The 17648-nt window shown below is 62.8% G+C and overlaps 3 protein-coding genes and 1 long non-coding RNA gene across 5 annotated transcripts; 3 read left to right on the plus strand and 1 right to left on the minus strand.

Moving 5' to 3' along the window:
• Window positions 1–193: 193 nt before the first annotated feature.
• RCOR2 (REST corepressor 2) lies at window positions 194–4483 on the minus strand. The gene is made up of 11 exons (XM_077789628.1): window positions 4366–4483; window positions 3949–4005; window positions 3779–3859; window positions 3409–3461; window positions 2641–2802; window positions 2057–2208; window positions 1493–1562; window positions 826–1020; window positions 660–737; window positions 495–552; window positions 194–414 (listed from the first exon to the last, which is right to left on the minus strand). The coding sequence occupies exons 1-11, from the start codon at window positions 4481–4483 to the stop codon at window positions 194–196; spliced, it is 1245 nt and encodes a 414-aa protein (XP_077645754.1).
• A 1064-nt stretch (window positions 4484–5547) lies between these two features.
• On the plus strand, window positions 5548–11071 carry NAA40 (N-alpha-acetyltransferase 40, NatD catalytic subunit). 2 transcript variants are annotated; one of them, XM_077789600.1, is made up of 10 exons: window positions 5548–5625; window positions 6835–6930; window positions 7017–7069; window positions 7152–7247; window positions 7710–7868; window positions 8640–8723; window positions 9418–9495; window positions 9647–9689; window positions 10616–10699; window positions 11029–11071. In XM_077789600.1, the coding sequence occupies exons 1-10, from the start codon at window positions 5620–5622 to the stop codon at window positions 11056–11058; spliced, it is 729 nt and encodes a 242-aa protein (XP_077645726.1). In that variant the 5' UTR covers window positions 5548–5619; the 3' UTR covers window positions 11059–11071. The 2 variants fall into 2 exon arrangements, with proteins under 2 accessions (XP_077645726.1, XP_021401385.1); XM_021545710.3 differs by lacking the exons at window positions 9647–9689; window positions 11029–11071 and having other exon boundaries at window positions 10616–10934.
• A 122-nt stretch (window positions 11072–11193) lies between these two features.
• On the plus strand, window positions 11194–11689 carry LOC110478823 (uncharacterized). Its single transcript, XR_002466820.2, has 2 exons — window positions 11194–11362; window positions 11443–11689. It is a non-coding gene; the product is annotated as an uncharacterized LOC110478823 (long non-coding RNA).
• A 786-nt stretch (window positions 11690–12475) lies between these two features.
• On the plus strand, window positions 12476–17534 carry STX5 (syntaxin 5). The gene is made up of 10 exons (XM_021545750.3): window positions 12476–12596; window positions 12771–12844; window positions 13375–13430; window positions 13701–13771; window positions 13850–13966; window positions 14419–14475; window positions 14940–15015; window positions 15642–15742; window positions 15828–15949; window positions 16455–17534. Exons 1-10 carry the CDS (start codon window positions 12534–12536, stop codon window positions 16612–16614), a joined length of 897 nt encoding a protein of 298 aa, XP_021401425.3. The 5' UTR covers window positions 12476–12533; the 3' UTR covers window positions 16615–17534.
• Window positions 17535–17648: the final 114 nt, after the last annotated feature.

A 17648-nucleotide genomic window follows, 5' to 3' on the forward strand; every position in this document is an offset into this window, starting at 1 on the left:
ATGGATGGATTTATTGAGTGCGGTGGGGTCATCGGGGTGGATTGATTGATGGATTGATGGATTGATTGATTTATTGGGGTGGGCGCAGTGATTAATTGGTGTGCGGGACTGCCTCCGCTGTGCTGGGCCCAGTCCAGGATCAGAACTGGGCCCAGTCCCACCCCCCAGCCCAGGACTGGGACCAGTCGCGAGCTCAGCCCCCGCGCCCTGCCCAGCCCTTCCTCACCTCCTCCTCCTCCTCGTCAGGCTCGGGGCGGTCCCCGGGGGGCTCCCCCTGGCCCGGGCGCTCCTGCAGGAGCCGCTCGAGGCCGAGGCGGCGCCGGGGGCCCAGCACGAAGCTCCGAACCTGCGCCGCCGTTTTGTTGCCCAGCACGGCCGCCACCGCCGGGAAGTCGCGGCCGTAGCGGCGCAGGGCTGGGGACAGGGACACGGCGCTGAGGGACGCGGGGCCGGCGAGCGGCCGCGGCAATTAGCCTAACGAGGGGGCAACTCACCCTGCACCACCAGCAGCTGCTCGTCCGTCGTCCAGCGCGAGCTGAACCTGCTGCTGCCCTGGGGGGTGAGCGGAGGTGACTTGGGGGGGACGGGGGGACGCAGCCGGGAGCTGCTGGGACACCGCGGGGACACCGCGGGGACACCGCGGGGACACGGGGACCCACCTCGGGCGGCCGCAGCCCCTCCAGGCCCCCGTCCAGCGCCTGCCTGAGGCCGCTGTTGATCTGCTTGATGCGCTGCACCTGCGGGGATCGGCGAGGGGCTCACGGGGGTCCCGGGGCGTCCCCGGGAGTGTCCCCCGGGTGTCCCCCGGGTGTCCCCGGGCCTCACCTGCCGTTTCAGGGCCACCAGCTGGCAGTCCAGCTGGCGCAGCGCCCGCGCGCCCAGGTCGGGGTTGGCCGTCACCTCGGCCACGTCCTCGCGGCTCAGGCGCATCCCGCGGGGCGGGCGGCGCCGCTGCCGCGCCGGGGGGTGGTGCCGGTACTGCGGCTCCTTGCGCGGCCCCGCCTTGGGGTAGCAGGGCTGCTAATTAGTTCGGTTCGTTCATTAGTTGGGTTATTTTAAGCGGTTATCGCCGGGGGAACCCCCCGAGCACCCCCCCCCCAACCCCGGAGTTGGTACATCCCGCCCCGGCCGCTGCTCTCCCGCCCCCCCAGCAGGGGGCGCCACCCCGGTCCCGTTTCTGGGGGTTTTCCCCCCAATTTTGGGGGTCTCCCGACCCTCCGCCACCTCCCCCTTGTTGTTTTCAGGGGTTCCTCCCCATTCCCAAAGATTCCCCAAATTTCGGGGGTCCCACAGCCTCTTTAGAACCCCCCCTCCCCCCAGCTCCTCCCTCCTTTAGGGATTCACCCCCGTTTTTTGGGGGTCTGGCTCCATATTTGGGGGGGTTTCCCCCATTCCCTCCCTTTCCTGATCACCCCAGCCTCGAGCCCACCCCCCAAATTTCACCCTGTGACCCCTCCCCGAGCTCCCCCAAACCCCTCCTGTGCCCCCCAACCTCTTTTTTGGGGTCCGGGGGCTCCACGTCCCCCTCGGGGCTGGGGCGCTGCTCGTCGGTCTCGTCGTTGCTGCGGGGCCGGAGGGGAGCCGGGTTTGGGGGTTCGGGGGAATTTGGGGATTTTTGGGAGGTTTTGGGGATGTTTTTTGAAAGTTTTTTGGGAGGTTTTGGGGAGGTTTAGGAGAGGTTTTGGGAAGTTTTTTGGGGAGGTTTTTAGGAAGGTTATTGGGGAGGTTTTCAGAAGGTTTTGGGGACGTTTGTGGAAAGATTTTGGGAATGTTTTTGGGGAGGTTTTGGGCAGGTTTTTGGGGAGGTTTTCGAAGGTTCTTGGGAAGGTCTTGTGGAGGTTTTGGGGAAGTTTTTTGAAGGTTTTGGGGAGGTTTTGTGGAACTTTTTGGAAGGTTTTTGGGGAGGTTTGTGAGGAGGTTTTGGGGAGGTTTTGGGAAGGTCTTGGGGAGGTTTTCAGGAAGGTTTTCGGGGAGGTTTTCGGAAGGTTCTGGGGTGGTTTTGGGGAAGTTTTGGGGGGCGGTTTTGGGGGCGTTTTCTGGGGAGGTTTTGGGGGGCTCAGGTGGGATTTTGGGGGTCCCGTACCTGTCGTCGCGGTCCCGGCGGCCCAGCAGGCGCCGGGCCTGGCGGTCCATGACGCTGGTGCGGGACCGTGTTTTCTTCCAGGAATAATAATATTTAACCAGGCTGGGGATGAGCTTGTCTGGGAGCTGGGGGGCACACAGGGCGTTGGGGGGTTTTGAGGGCACAGAGGGGATTTGAGGGGGTGCTTGAAAAACCAAAAAAAAATCCAAAAAAAAGCCCCAAAAACTCCTCAAAAATCCCCAGAAAAGCCCCCCCAAAAAAATCCCAAAAACCCCCAAAAAACTAAAAAAAAAATCCCCCAAAAAATGTCCAAAAAATGCCCAAAACGCCCCAAAAACCCTTGAAAAATCCCAAAAAAGCCCCAGAAATCCCCAAAAAATCCCTAAAAAGCTCAAAAAAAATTCCAAAAAAAGCTGGAAAAAATCCCAAAAAACCCCTGAAATCCCCAAAAATTCCTGAAAAAAAATCCCCCCAAAAAACCCCCAGCCCTCTGCGGGCGGCACGGCCGCCCCGCACCCTCCCCGGGTTTTTGGGGCGCGTTTTGGGGTGTCTCTGACCATCTGCTGGATGCGCGCGAAGCTCTTGCCGTGGAAGCTGAAGGCCTGCTCGAACAGCACCTTGTCCTCCACCGTCCACTCGTCCGGGAAGGGCGTGAAGTTGGCCAGGTCCGCCAGCGACTTCTCCACGTCGTGCTTGTGCCACAGCAGCATGCCCAGCGCCTGCGGGCACGGCGGCCAATTTGGGGGGCTTCGGGGGGGCTCGGGGGTGTTCCCTGAGGGGGGGCAGGGGGGGTTTGGGGGGGTCCCAGGGGTGTCAGGGGGGGTTTGGGGGCACCCTGGGGGGATCTGGGGGTGCCCCAGGGGGGTCAGGAGAGGTTTGGGGGGTCCCAATTGGGTCAGGGGGGGTTTGGGGGTGGTCCCAGGGGTGTCAGGAGGGGTTTTGGGGGGTCCCAGGTAGGTCAGGGGGGGTTTGGGGGTGTCCTGAGGGGGTCAGGGGGGATTTGGGGGGTGCCCCAGGGGTGTCAGGAGGGGTTTGGGGGGCTCCTGAGGGTGTTGGAGGAGTTTAGGGGTACTCTGGGGGGATTTGGGGGTGCCCCAGGAGGAATTTGGGGGCGGTCCAGGGGGGTCAGGAGGGCTTTGGGGGTGTCCCGGGTGGGGCAGGTGGGGTTTTGGGGTGCTCCAGGAGGGGCAGAAGGGGTTTGGGGTGCCCTGGGTGGGTCACGGGGGTCTGGAAGCAGCCCGGGGGATCTGGGGGTGCTCCATGGGGGTCAGGAGGGGTTTGGGGGTCCCAGGGGGGGTTTGGGGGTCCCGGGGGGGGGTCCCTACCTGCTCGATGTTGTAGCCGTGCTTGTCCTTGGCCATGGCGATGTACCTGTCCACTGGGGGGGTTTGGGGGGTCAGGGGGCGTTTCGGGGGTCACAGGGGGTTTGGGGGGTCAGGGGTGGGTTTTGGGGGGTCACGGGGGGTTTGGGGGGTCCGGGGTGGGTTTTGGGGGGTCGGGGGGGGCTCAGGGAGGAGTGCAGGGGGTAAAAAGGGAGGGGGGGAGGGGGCTCAAAGGGATTTTGGGGGGCAGGGGGGGTGAATGAAGGGGGGATGGGGGGGATCGGGGGTGTCACGGGGGGGCGCGGGGGCTGGGGGGCACCCCGGACGCCCCCTCCCCAGCAGGACCCCCCCGTTTTTGGGTCGGGGGGCTCACGTTTGGCGTCGGACACGCAGTGGTTGGGGGCCCACACCAGCATCCCCTTCAGCTCCTTGCTGCTGTAGCGGGCGGGGCTCTCTGGGGAGGGGGCACGGGGGTCACACGGGCCGGGGGGGACCCCCAAAACCCCCCCAGGACCCCCCGGCCCCCTCCCCGCAGCTCCGTACCTGGCTTGCAGTCGGGGATCACCGCCTGGTAGTCGGCCCCCACCCGGATCATGCTGTCTGCGGCGGGAGGGGCGCGGGGCTTTACCGGGGGGTCCGCACCGACCCCCGAGCCCCCCGGCCCGGGGGTCCGGCCGAGCCCCCTCCCCCGCGGGAACAAAGCGGCGCCCACGCGGGCGCCCGGGGACAATGGGGACGGGGCTTTGTTCGCCCCCCACCCCCCGAAACGTCCCCGCGGGACCCCCACCCCCCCGGCCGAACCCCGCGGGGGGGGCGCCCCCTCCCCAAATTCGCGCGGGGCCGTCCCCGGCACCCCGCGGGTTATTTGGGGCGGTGGGCGCAGCCGGGGGGTGTCCCGGGGGGGGGTCGCAGGCGCGGGGGTGGTTTTTGGGGGTTATTTTTTGGGGGGGGGTCGCTCACCGTGGCCGTGCTCGTCCTCGCTGGCCTCGTCCTCCGAGGGGGGGGGTCCCGCGGCGCCCCCCGCCCTGGCGCGGCTGCGGGACAGGATCGCCGCCGGCTTCTCCATCACGGCGGGCATCGCCCCGGGACCCCCGCGACCCCCGGGACCCCCGGGACCCCCGGGACCCCCCCGGGACCCCCGGCACGGCCCCGCTCGGGAACCCGCTCGGCCCCGGCGCCCCCCGCCCAAATCCCCCCGAGCCGGGGGTCCCGGGAGGGGCGTGGGAATTCGGGGAGGGGGAGGAGCGGGGCGGGCCCGGGGGGCGGGAGCGGGGCCGGGTGGGTGGGGGGGGTCGGGAATTTGGGGGGGGGTCCCGGGCCGGGGGTCCCGAGCCCGCCGAGCCGCACAAAGCGCCGCCGCCGCCGCTCCCGGTGCCGAAGTAGTTCCAGCGGCCTCAGCACGGCCCCGCCGCCCCCCGTACCCCTCCGCGGGGCTCGGGGCACCGGGGGCACCGGGGGCACCGGGGGGAGCGGGGCCGATGTGGGGCTGGGCTGTGCGGCCGTTCCAATCTCTCCGGTCCCGGTTTAACCCGTTCCAATCTCTCCGGTCCCGGTTTAACCCGTTTGGAGCTCTCCGGTCCCGGTTTAACCCGTTCCTGGCTCTCCGGTCCCGGTTTAACCCGTTTGGAGCTCTCCGGTCCCGGTTTAACCCGTTCCGGGTTCTCCGGTCCCGGTTTAACCCGTTCGGATCTCTCCGGTCCCGGTTTAACCCGTTCCAATCTCTCCGGTCCCGTTTCTGACCCGTTCCGGGCTCTCCGGTCCCGGTTTAACCCGTTCCGGGCTCTCCGGTCCCGGTTTAACCCGTTCCAATCTCTCCGGTCCCGGTTTAACCCGTTCCGGGCTCTCCGGTCCCGGTTTAACCCGTTCCGATCTCTCCGGTCCGGGTTTTGACTCCGCCCCCCTCAGCGCGGTGGGCGTGGCCTCCCGCCTTCCCGCCCAATCCTCTCTCAGCCAATCAGTGCCGAGCCGCCTTCGCGCCCCGCGCCGCCGCCACGCGCCCGCTCCGCCCCGCCCATCCCGCACGCGCGGCGGCCCCCGCCCCTTTCGCCCCGCCCCTTTCCCCCTCCGCGCCTGCGCATTGGCCTCCGGCCGCGGGCTCGCGCGCTCTGCGCCCCGCCCCCCCGCCCCCCCCCGTATAAATAGCGCGCCCCACGCGCGCGCCCCCTCAGAACCTCCGCGCCCCCCGCGCCGCCCGGAGCCGCCGCCGCCGCCATCATGGGGGTGAGCGGGGCCGCGCCGCGCCCGGCGGGGCTCGGCCTGAGGGGAAACTGTGCAGGGGCGGGGCCTGCGAGGCGCCGCTGAGCGGCTGGAGGTCGGCGCGGGGGTCGCGGGAGTCGTGCGAGGGGATTTGGGGTCGTCTCGGCGGCTGGGAGGTGGCCGCGAGGCCTCGGGGGGTTCCGTGGCGGCGTTTGGGACCGGCTCAGAGGCTGGGCAGGCTCCTTGGGGGGGATTTGGGGATTGGGGCTCCTGTGCGCAGATTCGGGACTTGCCGTGAGGTTTTGGGGTTGTTTGAGGTCATGCGGAGCTCTTGGGAGGGCTCTGGATGCTGCTGGGAGCAAATTGGGACCTTTTTGGGCTCTCGGAGGCTCTTGAGGCTTTGGTGAGGCTTTTAGAAGCTTTCGTGAGCATTTGAGGTTCCCACGGCGAAATGTGGGCTTTTCTGAGGGGATTTGGGGCTGTTTTGGGAGGATTTGGGGCTGGGCTTCCCCAGACTCCTCCCGTGATGTCCCATCCAATCGCCTGCTGCAAAATTCCCGTGTTTTCCCCCAGAATGACCCTAAAGCGGAGGTTTCAGCATCCACATCCCGGCCAGCAGCAGGTGCTGCCTGCTCCATCCCCAAAACACTTTTAATTCTCCCGAACCCAGTGACAGATGAGTTTTTGAGGGACATTTACCCTGTGCCCCTCCCCACCCCGCTGCTTTTCTTGTCACTTCTTTCCTTTTGGGTGCACTTCGCTTGATTTTGGTGATTCTGCAGCTCAGCAATCTCTTTGACCGGAGCTTAGCGGGGATCCCAGCAGGATCCCTCATTTTGGGTGAAATCACCCGCATTTTTAGTGCCAATTTCCTCAGATTTGGGGAAAGCCACTCCAAAGGAACAATTTTACGTGACTGCTGCTCGCTGCCACCTCCTTGTCCCACCTAAAACCCCCGAGATTTTGGGGCAAAACCCCTTCAAGCTGCATCGCCCAGCAACAACACCCCACAGAGAGACTAAAAACTCAACACTGGTTTTCTCCCTAAACCGCATTTTTCTCTAAGCTTTTGGGACACTCTCCTCACCTGCAGCTCCACGCTGATGACTTTTGCCGTTCCTTAATGACTTTGGGGCAGAACTTTTGGGCTCGGGGGCGGGCAGAGTGTCCCGCCAGCAGGGATGGCCAGGCTTTGGTGCCGATTCCCAAGGTTTTGGTGCGTTTTTTCCCCAGAGGAAGTCGAGCAAAGCCAAGGAGAAGAAGCAGCGGCGGCTGGAGGAGCGCGCGGCCATGGCCGCTGTCTGCGCCAAGGTCGAGGCCGCCAACAAAGTGAGTGTGGCGAGCAGAATTGGGGCGGAAAAGGCCGGAATCGGTGCCAGCCCCGCTGCCCTCGGCCGCGCTCTGCTCTCTTCCAGCTCCAAGATCCCCTCGAGGCCTTCCCGGTGTTCAAAAAGTACGACAGGAACGGGTGAGTGCTGCCGCTCCCGGTGTCCCCGAGGCTGGTCCCGGTGTGTCCCTGGTGTCCCCACGGTGTCTCCGTGTGTCCCCAGGCTGAACGTGTCCATCGAGTGCCGCCGCGTGTCCGGCCTGGAGCCGTCCACGCTGGACTGGGCCTTCGAGCTGACCAAGGCCAACATGCAGACGCTGTGAGTGGCACCGATGGACTTTCCTGCCCCAAAATCACCGGCGCTGGAATTTTCCCCCCAACCCTTGCAATCTTCCTTGTTGCCCGTGATTTTGATTTCCCACCTTGGTTCTTGCTGTGATTTACCCCAGATCCCTGGGGTTTTTTCCCCCCAAATCCCTGGGAGTTTTTCCCCCCAAATCCCTGGAGGTTTTTCCCCCCAAATCCCCAGGGTTTTTTCCCCCCCAAATCCCTGGGTTTTTTTCCCCAAAGATCCCTGGGTTTTTCCCCCCAAATCCCCAGGGCTTTTTCCTCCAAATACCTGGGTTTTGTTCCCCCAAATCCCTGGGTTTGTTACTCAACATCCCCTGGCAAAAACCTCTGGTTTCCTCCCCCCAAACCCCATTTCCACCCCCCAAACTCCCATTTTTTCCCCCCCAAACCCCGTTTCCCGGCCCCCACGCCCCGTTTTTCCCGTGCCCAGCTACGAGCAGAGCGAGTGGGGCTGGAAGGAGCGGGAGAAGCGGGAGGAGCTGCGGGACGAGCGCGCCTGGTACCTGCTGGCCCGCGAGCCCGGCCACGGCCCCGTCGCCTTCTCCCATTTCCGCTTCGACGTCGAGTGCGGCGACGAGGTCCTGTACTGGTGAGGGGGCTCGGATTTGGGGTCACTGCCACACCACAGTGGCTGTGGGGCCGTTCCTGGGGTCTCGGGGGGGTTTTGGGGTGTCCTGTACTGGTGAGGGGGGCTCGGCTCTGGGGTCACTGCCACACCACAGTGGCTGTGGGGCTGTTCCTGGGGTCTCAGGGGGTTTTGGGGTGTCTGTTCCTCAGTCTCAGGGGGTTTTGGGGTGTCTGTTCATGGTCTCAGGGGTTTTTGGGGTGTCTGTTCATGGTCTCAGGGGGTTTTGGGGTGTCCGTTCCCAGGTCTCAGTGGGGTTTTGGGGTGTCTGTTCCCCGGTCTCAGGGGGTTTTGGGGTGTCTGTTCCTCAGTCTCAAGGGGTTTTGGGGTGTCTGTTCCCGGGTCTCAGGGGGTTTTGGGGTGTCTATCCCCAGGTTTCAGGGGGTTTTGGGGTGTCTATCCCCAGGTTTCAGGGGGTTTTGGGGTGTCTGTTCCTGGGTCTCAGGGGGGTTTTGGGGTGTCTGTTCCCCGGTCTCAGGGGGGTTTTGGGGTGTCTGTTCCCGGGTCTCAGTGGGGTTTTGGGGTGTCTGTTCCCCGGTCTCAGGGGGGTTTTGGGGTGTCTGTTCCCCGGTCTCAGGGGGGGTTTGGGGTGTCTGTTCCCCGGTCTCAGGGGGGGTTTGGGGTGTCTGTTCCCCAGTCTCAGGGGGTTTTGGGGTGTCTGTTCCCTGGTCTCAGGGGGTTTTTGGGGTGTCTGTTCCCCGGTCTCAGGGGGTTTTTGGGGTGTCCCTCCTGCAGCTATGAGGTGCAGCTGGAGAGCCGGGTGAGGAGGAGGGGGCTGGGCAAGTTCCTGCTGCAGATCCTGCAGCTGGTGGCCAACAGGTCAGAGGGGTCTGGGGGGAAACTGGGGGGGTTTGGGGGGGACTGATGGGGATTTTGGGGGATTCTGGAGGGGTTGTGGGGAATGGAGGGGGTTTGGGGGGGATTTGGGGGGAAGGGAGGGGGTTTTGGGGGAATCTGGGTGTCGGGGGGATTTGGGGGGGATGTGATGGGGTTTGGGGGAGGTTTGGGGGCAGAACCAGGGGGAGTTTGGGTGAAATGGGGCAGTTTGGGGGGGAACTGGGGGTGTTTTGGGGTGAACCCAGGGCAGTTTTGAGAATGCCACTGGGCCGGTTTTTTGGGGTGAAACCGGCGCAGCTTGGAGCCAAAGCAGGGCAGTTTTGGGGGTTCCACGGGGGCAGTTTTGGGGGTTCTACCAGGCTGGTTTTTGGGGTGAAACTGGGGCAATTTTTGGGGTGAAACCAGGGCAGTTTGGAGCCCAACCAGGGAAGCTTTTGGAGTGAAACCGGGGCATTCTTTGGGGTACCATGGGGCTGGTTTTTGGGGTGAAACCAGGGCATTTTGGAGCTGATGCAGGGCAGTTTTTGGGGTTCCCAGTCCGGTTTTTGGGGTTCCCAGTCTGGTTTTGGGGTTCCCTGGGGCGGTTTTGGGGTTCCCTGGGGCGGTTTTGGGGTTCCCAGTCCGGTTCTGGGGTTCCCAGTCCGGTTTTGGGGTGACCCGCGCCCCGTGCCCGCAGCACGCAGATGAAGAAGGTGATGCTGACGGTGTTCAAGCACAACCACGGCGCGCTGCAGTTCTTCCGCGAGGCGCTGCAGTGAGTGCGGGGACACCGGGGACACCGGGGGACACCGGGGGACACCGGGGACACCGGGGGATACCGGGGACACCGGGAACACCGGCACCGGGAGGGGACACGGGGGGACACCGGGGACAGCTGTGACAGCTGTGGCACCCTGTCGTTGCAGTGACCGGGCGCCGCGGGCAGGCGGGGCAGGGGCACAGACAGAGGTGGGTGCTCGGGACCCAAATTCGGGGCTTTCGAAGGCCATTCTGGGGAAAATTTCCCTGTTTTTGGTCATTTTGCTGTCAGTTTGGGATCCCCTTTTGGATCCTTAAAAAACCCATTTTGGGTATTTTAACCCATTTGCAGTTGTTTTTTTCAGCTGTTTGAAACTAATTCTCCAACATTTTTTCCCTTTTCCCTTCTATTTTTTTATACCAAGGCTTTTATCCTTTTCTATATTTATTTTAAGCCTATATTTATAGGTTCTATATTAATTTTTTGGGTTGTTTTGGTCCTTTTCTGGGGGAATTTTAAGCTCATTTTATGTTTTCTTTCCCTAGTTTTAGAGAAATAATTTTAACTCTCTGTTAGTTTTTTAAACACATTTTTGGGGGTTTTGGTCCTTTCCTGAGGATTTTACAAACCCTTTTTTCAAGGTTTTAGTCCCTTTTCCAAGATTTTCCCCCATGCTTCTTTTTCATCTTTTTTAACCCACTTTTCCAAAAGTTTTTCCCCTTTTCCCACCAATTTCCACAACCTTTTTTCTGCTTCCCGTTACCCAAATCTGGCATTTTTAACCCCAAATTTCCAAGGACATTTTACATTTCCCTTTATTCCATTTTTCCATTTTTTGCTTGTTTTCCACCCATTTTCCCAGGCTTTCAACCCCTTTTCCCCAGATGGTTTTTAACCCTTTCTCCTCTGATTTTTGGGGTTTTTTACCCTTTTTTGGGTGCTGCTCCCCCCCCCCAGCCTTTCCCCTCCCATCCCCTCCCACTGCCAGCCTGGGGGGTGATGTGGGGGGGTCAGGGTGACAAGGAGGGGGTCCCGGGGGGTTTCTGGGGGTCAGGGGGCGTTTTGGGGGGTCAGGAAGGATCCTTGGGGCTCAGGGGGGTGGCGGTGACCCCGTGTCCCCCCCGTGTCCCCCCAGGTTCGAGGTGGACGCCACCTCCCCCAGCGTGTCCGGCTGCTGCGGGGACGATTCCTCCTACGAGATCCTGAGCCGCAGCACCAGGTTCGGGGACCCCCACCCCGGGGGGGGCCCCTGCGCCGGCTGCTGCCACTGAGCCCCCCAAAAACAGCCCCGCGCCCGCCCGGCGGGACCCCCGGGGCGGGTGACACAAACGGCCCTTCCCCCCGTGCCGGCGGCGCGGCGCTGGGCGGGGAGGGGGATTTTTGTGCTGGATTCGTATTTTATTTTTATTTTATTTTTATTTTATTCTTTATTTTTATTTTATTTTTTCTTTCTATTTTTTTTTTCCATTTTATTTCTATTTCTATTTTATTTCTATTTCTATTTTATTTCTATTTCTGTTTTATTTTTTCCTTTTTTTTTTTTTTCAGCCGTTTTGTTTGTACGGGATAAATAAATAAATAAATAAATAAACGTCAATTGAGGCTCTTGCGCTGGGGGCGTGGCCGTGCGCGGGAGAGGCGGGGCTATGCTAATGAGCAGCGCAGCAACTCGCGCGGCTACGAATAAATTATGTTAACGAGGGGGCGTGGCCATGGCGGGACGTAGCGGCGCGCGGCGGAAGTGACGTCAGAGCGCGCCGCCGCCGCCATGCTGCCGCCCGCCGCCCTCCTCGCCCGCTCCGTCCTGCGCGCCGCGGCCCGGCCGGGCCCGGCCCCGCGCGGGCTCCGCTCCGGGCCCGCGCTGAGCCCCGTCAGCACCGCGGTGAGCGGGGGGGGGCGGGGTGACCCGGGCGGGGCCGGGCCCCGGTGACCGGCGCGGCTCTAACGGCGCCGTCCCCGCAGGACACCGTGCTGGGCCTGGCCGCCGTGTTCGTGTCCATCTTCGGGCCCGCCGCCTGGGTGCTGGGCCACATCCAGGACTACCGCAAACGCGAGGAGTGAGGCGGGCCCGCCGCACACCGGGACCAGCCGCTGCGGGAGCCCCGCGAGCACCGGGACCAGCGCCGCGACCGGCGGGAGGCGCCGCCGCCGCCCATGGGACCCTCCCCGCTCCCCCCGCCCCAATAAAGGAACCGCGGATTCCGCCTGAGCCTCTGTGTCCGTCCCGCCGTACCGGAACCGGGCCCTGACGTCACCGGGGCGTCACGGGGAACGGCGCCATTGGGGGGGGGGGGGCTCGTTCCTGGGGGCGGGGCCTGTTGCTGGGGCAGATCAATTCCACCAATCAGATCGCGGCACAGCTCGTTGCTGGGGGCGGGGCTTTATGCAAGGGCAGATCAATTCCACCAATCAGATCGCGGCACAGCTCGTTGCTAGGGGCGGGGCCTGTTGCTGGGGCAGATCAATTCCACCAATCAAATCGGGACTCTTTGCTGGGGGCGGGGCCCCGCCCCTCCCGGTGTCCCCGGGCTCGGGGCCGCCATTCCCGCTCCGGTTTGGGGGGCGGGGTCTCATTTGCATACCGTTCCCGCCATTCCCCGCCGGCGGGAGGCGTTGCAGTGGGCGGGCCCCGTTTCAGCGGGCGTGGTTCCCATCCCCGCCCTCACCGGGGCGTGGCCTCTCCCCGTCCCCTCCCGGAAGTACCGGGGAGTTCTGTTCCGGTGCCGGCGGCACTTCCGGCGGAACGGACGTGGCAGTGACGTCAGCGCGGCCGGAGCCTCCCGGTGGCGGCGGCCGAGCCCGCGGTGAGGGGGGAGGGGCGGCACCGGGACCCCTCGGGGGCTCCGGGGCGGCGCCGGTTCGCGGGGGGCTCCCGGCGCGCCCCGTTCCGCCGCCGGTAACCGGTGCCGCCGGTGTCCCAGGGCAGGCGATGAGCCCCGATGCAGGCGCGCCGCCGGCTCGGGCCTAGGCAGCGCGAACCGGGCGCGGCCCCGGCGCCCCCCCGGGCGGCGGCGGCGCCTCCCGCGCCCCCGGAGCCGCCGCCCGCCGACGTCATGTCGTGTCGCGACAGGACCCAGGAGTTCCTCTCCGCCTGCCAATCGCTGCAGGGCCGCCAGGTGACCCCGGCACCCAAACCCCCCGGGAATTACCGGGGGTCTCCCCAAACCCCCCGGGAATTACCGGGGGGTCTCCCCAAACCCCCCGGGAATTACCGGGGGTCTCCCCAAACCCCCACCCCCCCCATCCCGGGGGTCCCCCCTGACCCCCCGTTTTCCCCGGTTCCCCCCCAGGACCGGGGGCTCCCGGCGGGCAGGGCCGGGCCCGGGCCGGGGCGGCCGCGCAGCGAGTTCAGCCTGATGGCAAAGTGAGGAGGGGTCTGGGAACCCGGGAATTCGGGGTTGGGGTCCCCCAGGAATCGGGGCTCGGGATCCCCGGGAATTGGGGTGGCGGTCCCCAGGTACGGCGGGTCAGGATTAGCCCGAATTGGGGTGGGGGTCCCCCGGAATGGGGCCGGGGGTGTCCAGGAATTTGGGGTCAGGGTCTCTGGGAATTGGGGGTTGGGGTCCTCAGGATCTGGGAGTAGGGGTCGCCGAGTGTGGGCGGTCAGGATCAGCAGGAATTGGGGTGGGGGTTCCTGAGAACTGGGGGTTGGAATCTCCAGGAATTGGGGTGGGGGTCTCCAGGAATTGGGGGTTGGAATCCCCAGAAATTGGGGTGGGGGTCCCCGGGTATGGTGGGTCAGGATCAGCAGGAACTGGGGTGGGGGTCTCCAAGAATTTGGGGTCAGGATCTCCGGGAATTGGGGTGGGGGTCCCCAGATGTGGGTGGGGGTCCCGAGGAATTGGGGCGGGGGTCTGCAGACCCCCCCCAATCCCTGCCCCCCCCTCCCCCCAGGCGCATCGGGAAGGACCTGAGCAACACCTTCGCCAAGCTGGAGAAGCTGACCCTGCGTGAGCGGGGGGCTTGGGGGTCCGGGGGGCTTTGGGGGGCTTTGGGGGTGTCCTGGGGGGATTTGGGGGTCTCTGGGGGGCTTTGGGAGGGTCAGGGGGGATTTGGGGGCTCACGGGGGAGTTGGGAGGGCTCAGGGGGGATTTGGGGTGTCAGGGGGGATTTAGGGGGTCTCAGGGGGGATTTGGGGGGGTCTCTGGGGGATTTGGGGGGTCCTGGGGGGATTTGGGGGGTCTCTGGGGGTCTCTGTGACCCCGCTGACCCCCCCGCAGTGGCCAAGCGCAAGTCGCTGTTCGACGACAAATCCGTGGAGATCGAGGAGCTGACCTACATCATCAAACAGGTGCGGGTGGGGGTCGGGGGGTTTTGGGGGGTTTTTGTGGGGGGGTTTTGGGGTGCCCCTGACCCCCGTGCCCCCCAGGACATGGGCAGCCTGAACGCGCAGATCGCGGCGCTGCAGGAGCTGCTGCGGGCGCGGCGCGGCCCCGGCGGGCGGCACCTGCAGAGCCACTCCAGCGGCGTCCTGCTCTCCCTGCAGGTGGGCCGGGGGCTTCGGGGGATTTTGGGGGGATTTTCGGACTCTTGGGGGGGTTTGGGGGATTTTTGGGTGGGTTTTTTAGGGGGTTCCTATGGGTTTTTGGGGGTTTTTTTGGGGGTGGTTTTGGATTTTGGGGTTTTCTTTGGGGGGTTTTTGGGAGGTTTTGGGGTTTTGGGGGGGTTTTTAGGACTTTTGAGGGTTTTAGAGGAGTTTTGGGGTTTTTTTGGGAGGTATGGGGGTTTTGGGTGGGTTTTGGGGGGTTTTTGGGAGTTTTGTTGGGGTTTTTGGGGGGTTTGGGGGGTGTTTTTGGGGGGCCTTTGGGAGTTTTTGGGGAGGTTTTGGGGGTTTTTTGGGGGATTTTTTGGGGCGGCTTTGGAGGGTGTTCGGGGGATTTTTTGGGGGGTTTTGGGAGCTCAGGGGCCCCCCAGTGACCCCCCACCCTCCCTCCCCAGTCCAAACTGGCCTCGATGTCCAACGACTTCAAATCGGTGCTGGAGGTGCGGACAGAGGTGAGCGGGGCTGCTGCAGCTTTTCCTTTCCCTCTTTTTTCCTTTCCCTCTTTTTTCCTTTCCCTCTTTTTTCTTTTTTCTCTTTGCTCGCTCCCTTCCTCTTTTCCCATTTTTACCTTTTTGCTCATTTCTCATTTTTTTTCTTGTTCTTGTTGTTACAATTTTTTATCCTTTTCCCGCTTTTTTCTGCTCCTGATTTTTCCTTTTCCTTCACTTTTCTTTTTTTCACTTTTCTGCTGCTTTCTCACTTTTTCTTCTCTTTCTCCAATTCTGTTCTTCTCCTTATTCCACATTTTCCCAATTTCTCCCCATTTTTCTCTTCTCTCCCCATATTTTCCCCCTTTCTTTGCTCTTTCTCCCCCTCATTTTTCCCCCTATTTCTCCCCATTTTCCCCCCATTTTCTCCACATTTCCCCCCCATTTTCTCTCACCTTTTTCCCCATTTTCCCCTGGTTTTGCCCCAGAACCTGAAGCAGCAGCGCAGCCGTCGGGAACATTTCTCCCGCGCCCCCGTCTCCGCCCTGGCCGCCAACAACCTCGGTGAGCCAGGAATTCCTGGGAATTCCGGGGGGGAAAGGGAATTTTGGGGGGGGTTCTGGGTGGGAAATGGGAATTTTGTGGAATTTTGGGGGAATTACAGGTGATAAAAGGGGAATTCTGTGTGGGAGATGGGAATTTTATGGAATTCAGAGGGAATTTGGGTGATAAAAGCAGAATTCTAGGTGGGAGATGGGGATTTCTATGGAATTCCGGGTGGGAGATGGGGATTTTTTGGAATTCCGACTGGAATTTGGGAGATAAAAGCAGAACTCTGGGTGGGAGATGGGGATATCTATGGAATTCCGGGTGGGAGATGGGGATTTTATGGAATTCAGACTAGAATTTGGGTGATAAAAGTGGAATTCCAGGTGGGAGATGGGGATTTTTTGGAATTCAGACTAGAATTTGGGTGATAAAAGTGGAATTCCGGGTGGGAGATGGGGATTTTATGGAATTCCGGGTGGGAGATGGGGATTTTTTGGAATTCCGACTGGAATTTGGGCGATAAAAGCAGATCTCTGGGTGGGAGATGGGGATTTCTAGGGAATTCCGGGTGGGAGATGGGGATTTTTTGGAATTCCGATGGAATTTGGGAGATAAAAGCGGGTTTCGGGGCCGCTCCGCAGGCAGCCCGGCCGTGCTCCAGCCCGAGCCGCAGCGCCCGGGGGCCGTGGCCATCGAGATGGACGGCAGGACGAGCCAGCAGCTGCAGCTGCTGGATGAGCAGGTTTGGAGCCCCAGGAAAACCCGGGAGAAGGGGATTTGGGGGATTTTGGGATTTTGGGGCAGCCCCGCAGCCTCCCCTCCCGCAGGACTCGTACATCCAGAGCCGCGCCGACACCATGCACAGCATCGAGTCCACCATCGTGGAGCTGGGCTCCATCTTCCAGCAGCTCGCACACATGGTCAAGGAGCAGGAGGAGACCATCCAGAGGTGAAAAATCCCCAAAATTCCGTCCCTGAAAGCCCAAATTTCCCTCTTTGAGTCCTCCAAATTCCCCTCCCTGAGTTCCCCCAAATTCCCCTCCCTGAACCCCAAAATTCCTTTCCTTGAACCCCCAAAATTCCCACTTTGAGTCCTCCAAATTCCCTTCCCTGAGCCCCCAAATTCATCTCTCTGAGCCCCCAAATTTCCCTCTCAATATCCCATTAATTTCCCTGTGATTTCCCCCCAATTTCCCTGAAGTTTTCCCCCAATTTCCCCCCGAATCCCTCAATTTTCCTCTAATTTTTCCACCCAATTCTCCTCAATATCCCTTTTAATTTCCCCCCAATTTCCCTGTGATTTCCCCAATTTTTTTTGTCATTTTCCCCATAATTTCCCTGTGATTTCCCCCCATTTCCCTGTCCTTTTTTCCCCCCATTTCCCTGTGATTTTCCCCCCATTTCCCTGTCCTTTTTCCCCCGATTTCCCCCCAATTCTGCCCCGCTGTGCCCAGGATCGACTCGAGCGTGGAGGACGCGCAGCTGAACGTGGAGGCCGCCCACGGGGAAATCCTCAAATATTTCCAGTCGGTCTCGGCCAACCGCTGGCTGCTGCTCAAGGTCTTCCTCCTGCTCCTCCTCTTCTTCATCATCTTCGTCGTCTTCCTGGCCTGACCCCGCGGCGTTTCCCCCAAATTCCCGCTCGGACTCGGCCCCGCGGGGCTGCACACGGACACGGGGCTGGGGGACCCCAAAACCCCCCCGGGATCCCCCCAAAAAACCCCCAGGATCTCCCAAAAACGCCCCCCGGACCCCCAAAACTCCCGGGAATTGCCAACACCCTCCTGGGACCCTCCCAGGACCTCCCAAAACTCCTCCAGGACCCCCAAAACCCCCCCCCTGAGTCCCCCGAAAATTCCCCCGGGGTCCCCCAAAACCCCCCCAGTGCCCCCAAAACCCCCCAGGACCCCCCTTTCCCCTCCCAGGTGGGGGTTGGGGATCCTGGCACTGCTCTGGGACCCCTCCCCAAGGACCACGGGACCCCCAAAAAGGGGCTGGGGACCCCCACAGAGCCGAGGACCCCCAAAAAGGGGTTTGGGGGGACCCCGGGAGATCCGGGGGGGATCTCTGAGGGGGCTGCAGGACCCCCAAGCGATGGAAGCTGTGAGACCCACGGGGTTGGGGGAATCTGTGAACCCCACAGACCCCCCAGGTGGGGGGTGCAAGACCCCCATAGGAGCCCCGGGACCCCCAAAAGTAGGGGGGGGGTGGAGCTCCTCACAAATCTGGGGGGGGGGGCTGTGGTGGGACCCCCTCAGGTCAAAGCCTTGGGACCCCATGGGAGCGCTTGTGGTCCCTCTGGGAGGGCTGCCGACCCCCAAAAGGGGCCTGGGGACCCCATTAAATTACCGGGGAGGGGGGGGAGGCTGCAGAGCCCCCGTGGGAATAGGAGCGCCCCCCCCCCCCCCCCCCCAACCCGGTAAAGCCTTGGGATCACCAGGGAGGGGTCTGGGGGCTGCCCCGGACCCCTTGGGGAGCCTTTGGGGCGGCTGCAGCCCCCCCGGGACCCCCCAATAAACCCTGGCCCCCCCAGATTCCTCCTGGTGGTTTTTTTCCTCCCGGGCCGGGATTCGAACCCGCGGCCCTGGGGGGGGGGCGGTGGGGGGGGGGGGCGGCCGCGGGCACTGCGCGTGCGCGGGGAGCGGCGG

Source organism: Lonchura striata, chromosome 36, assembly GCF_046129695.1.
Source record: "Lonchura striata isolate bLonStr1 chromosome 36, bLonStr1.mat, whole genome shotgun sequence".
NCBI classification, from domain to species: domain Eukaryota; kingdom Metazoa; phylum Chordata; class Aves; order Passeriformes; family Estrildidae; genus Lonchura; species Lonchura striata.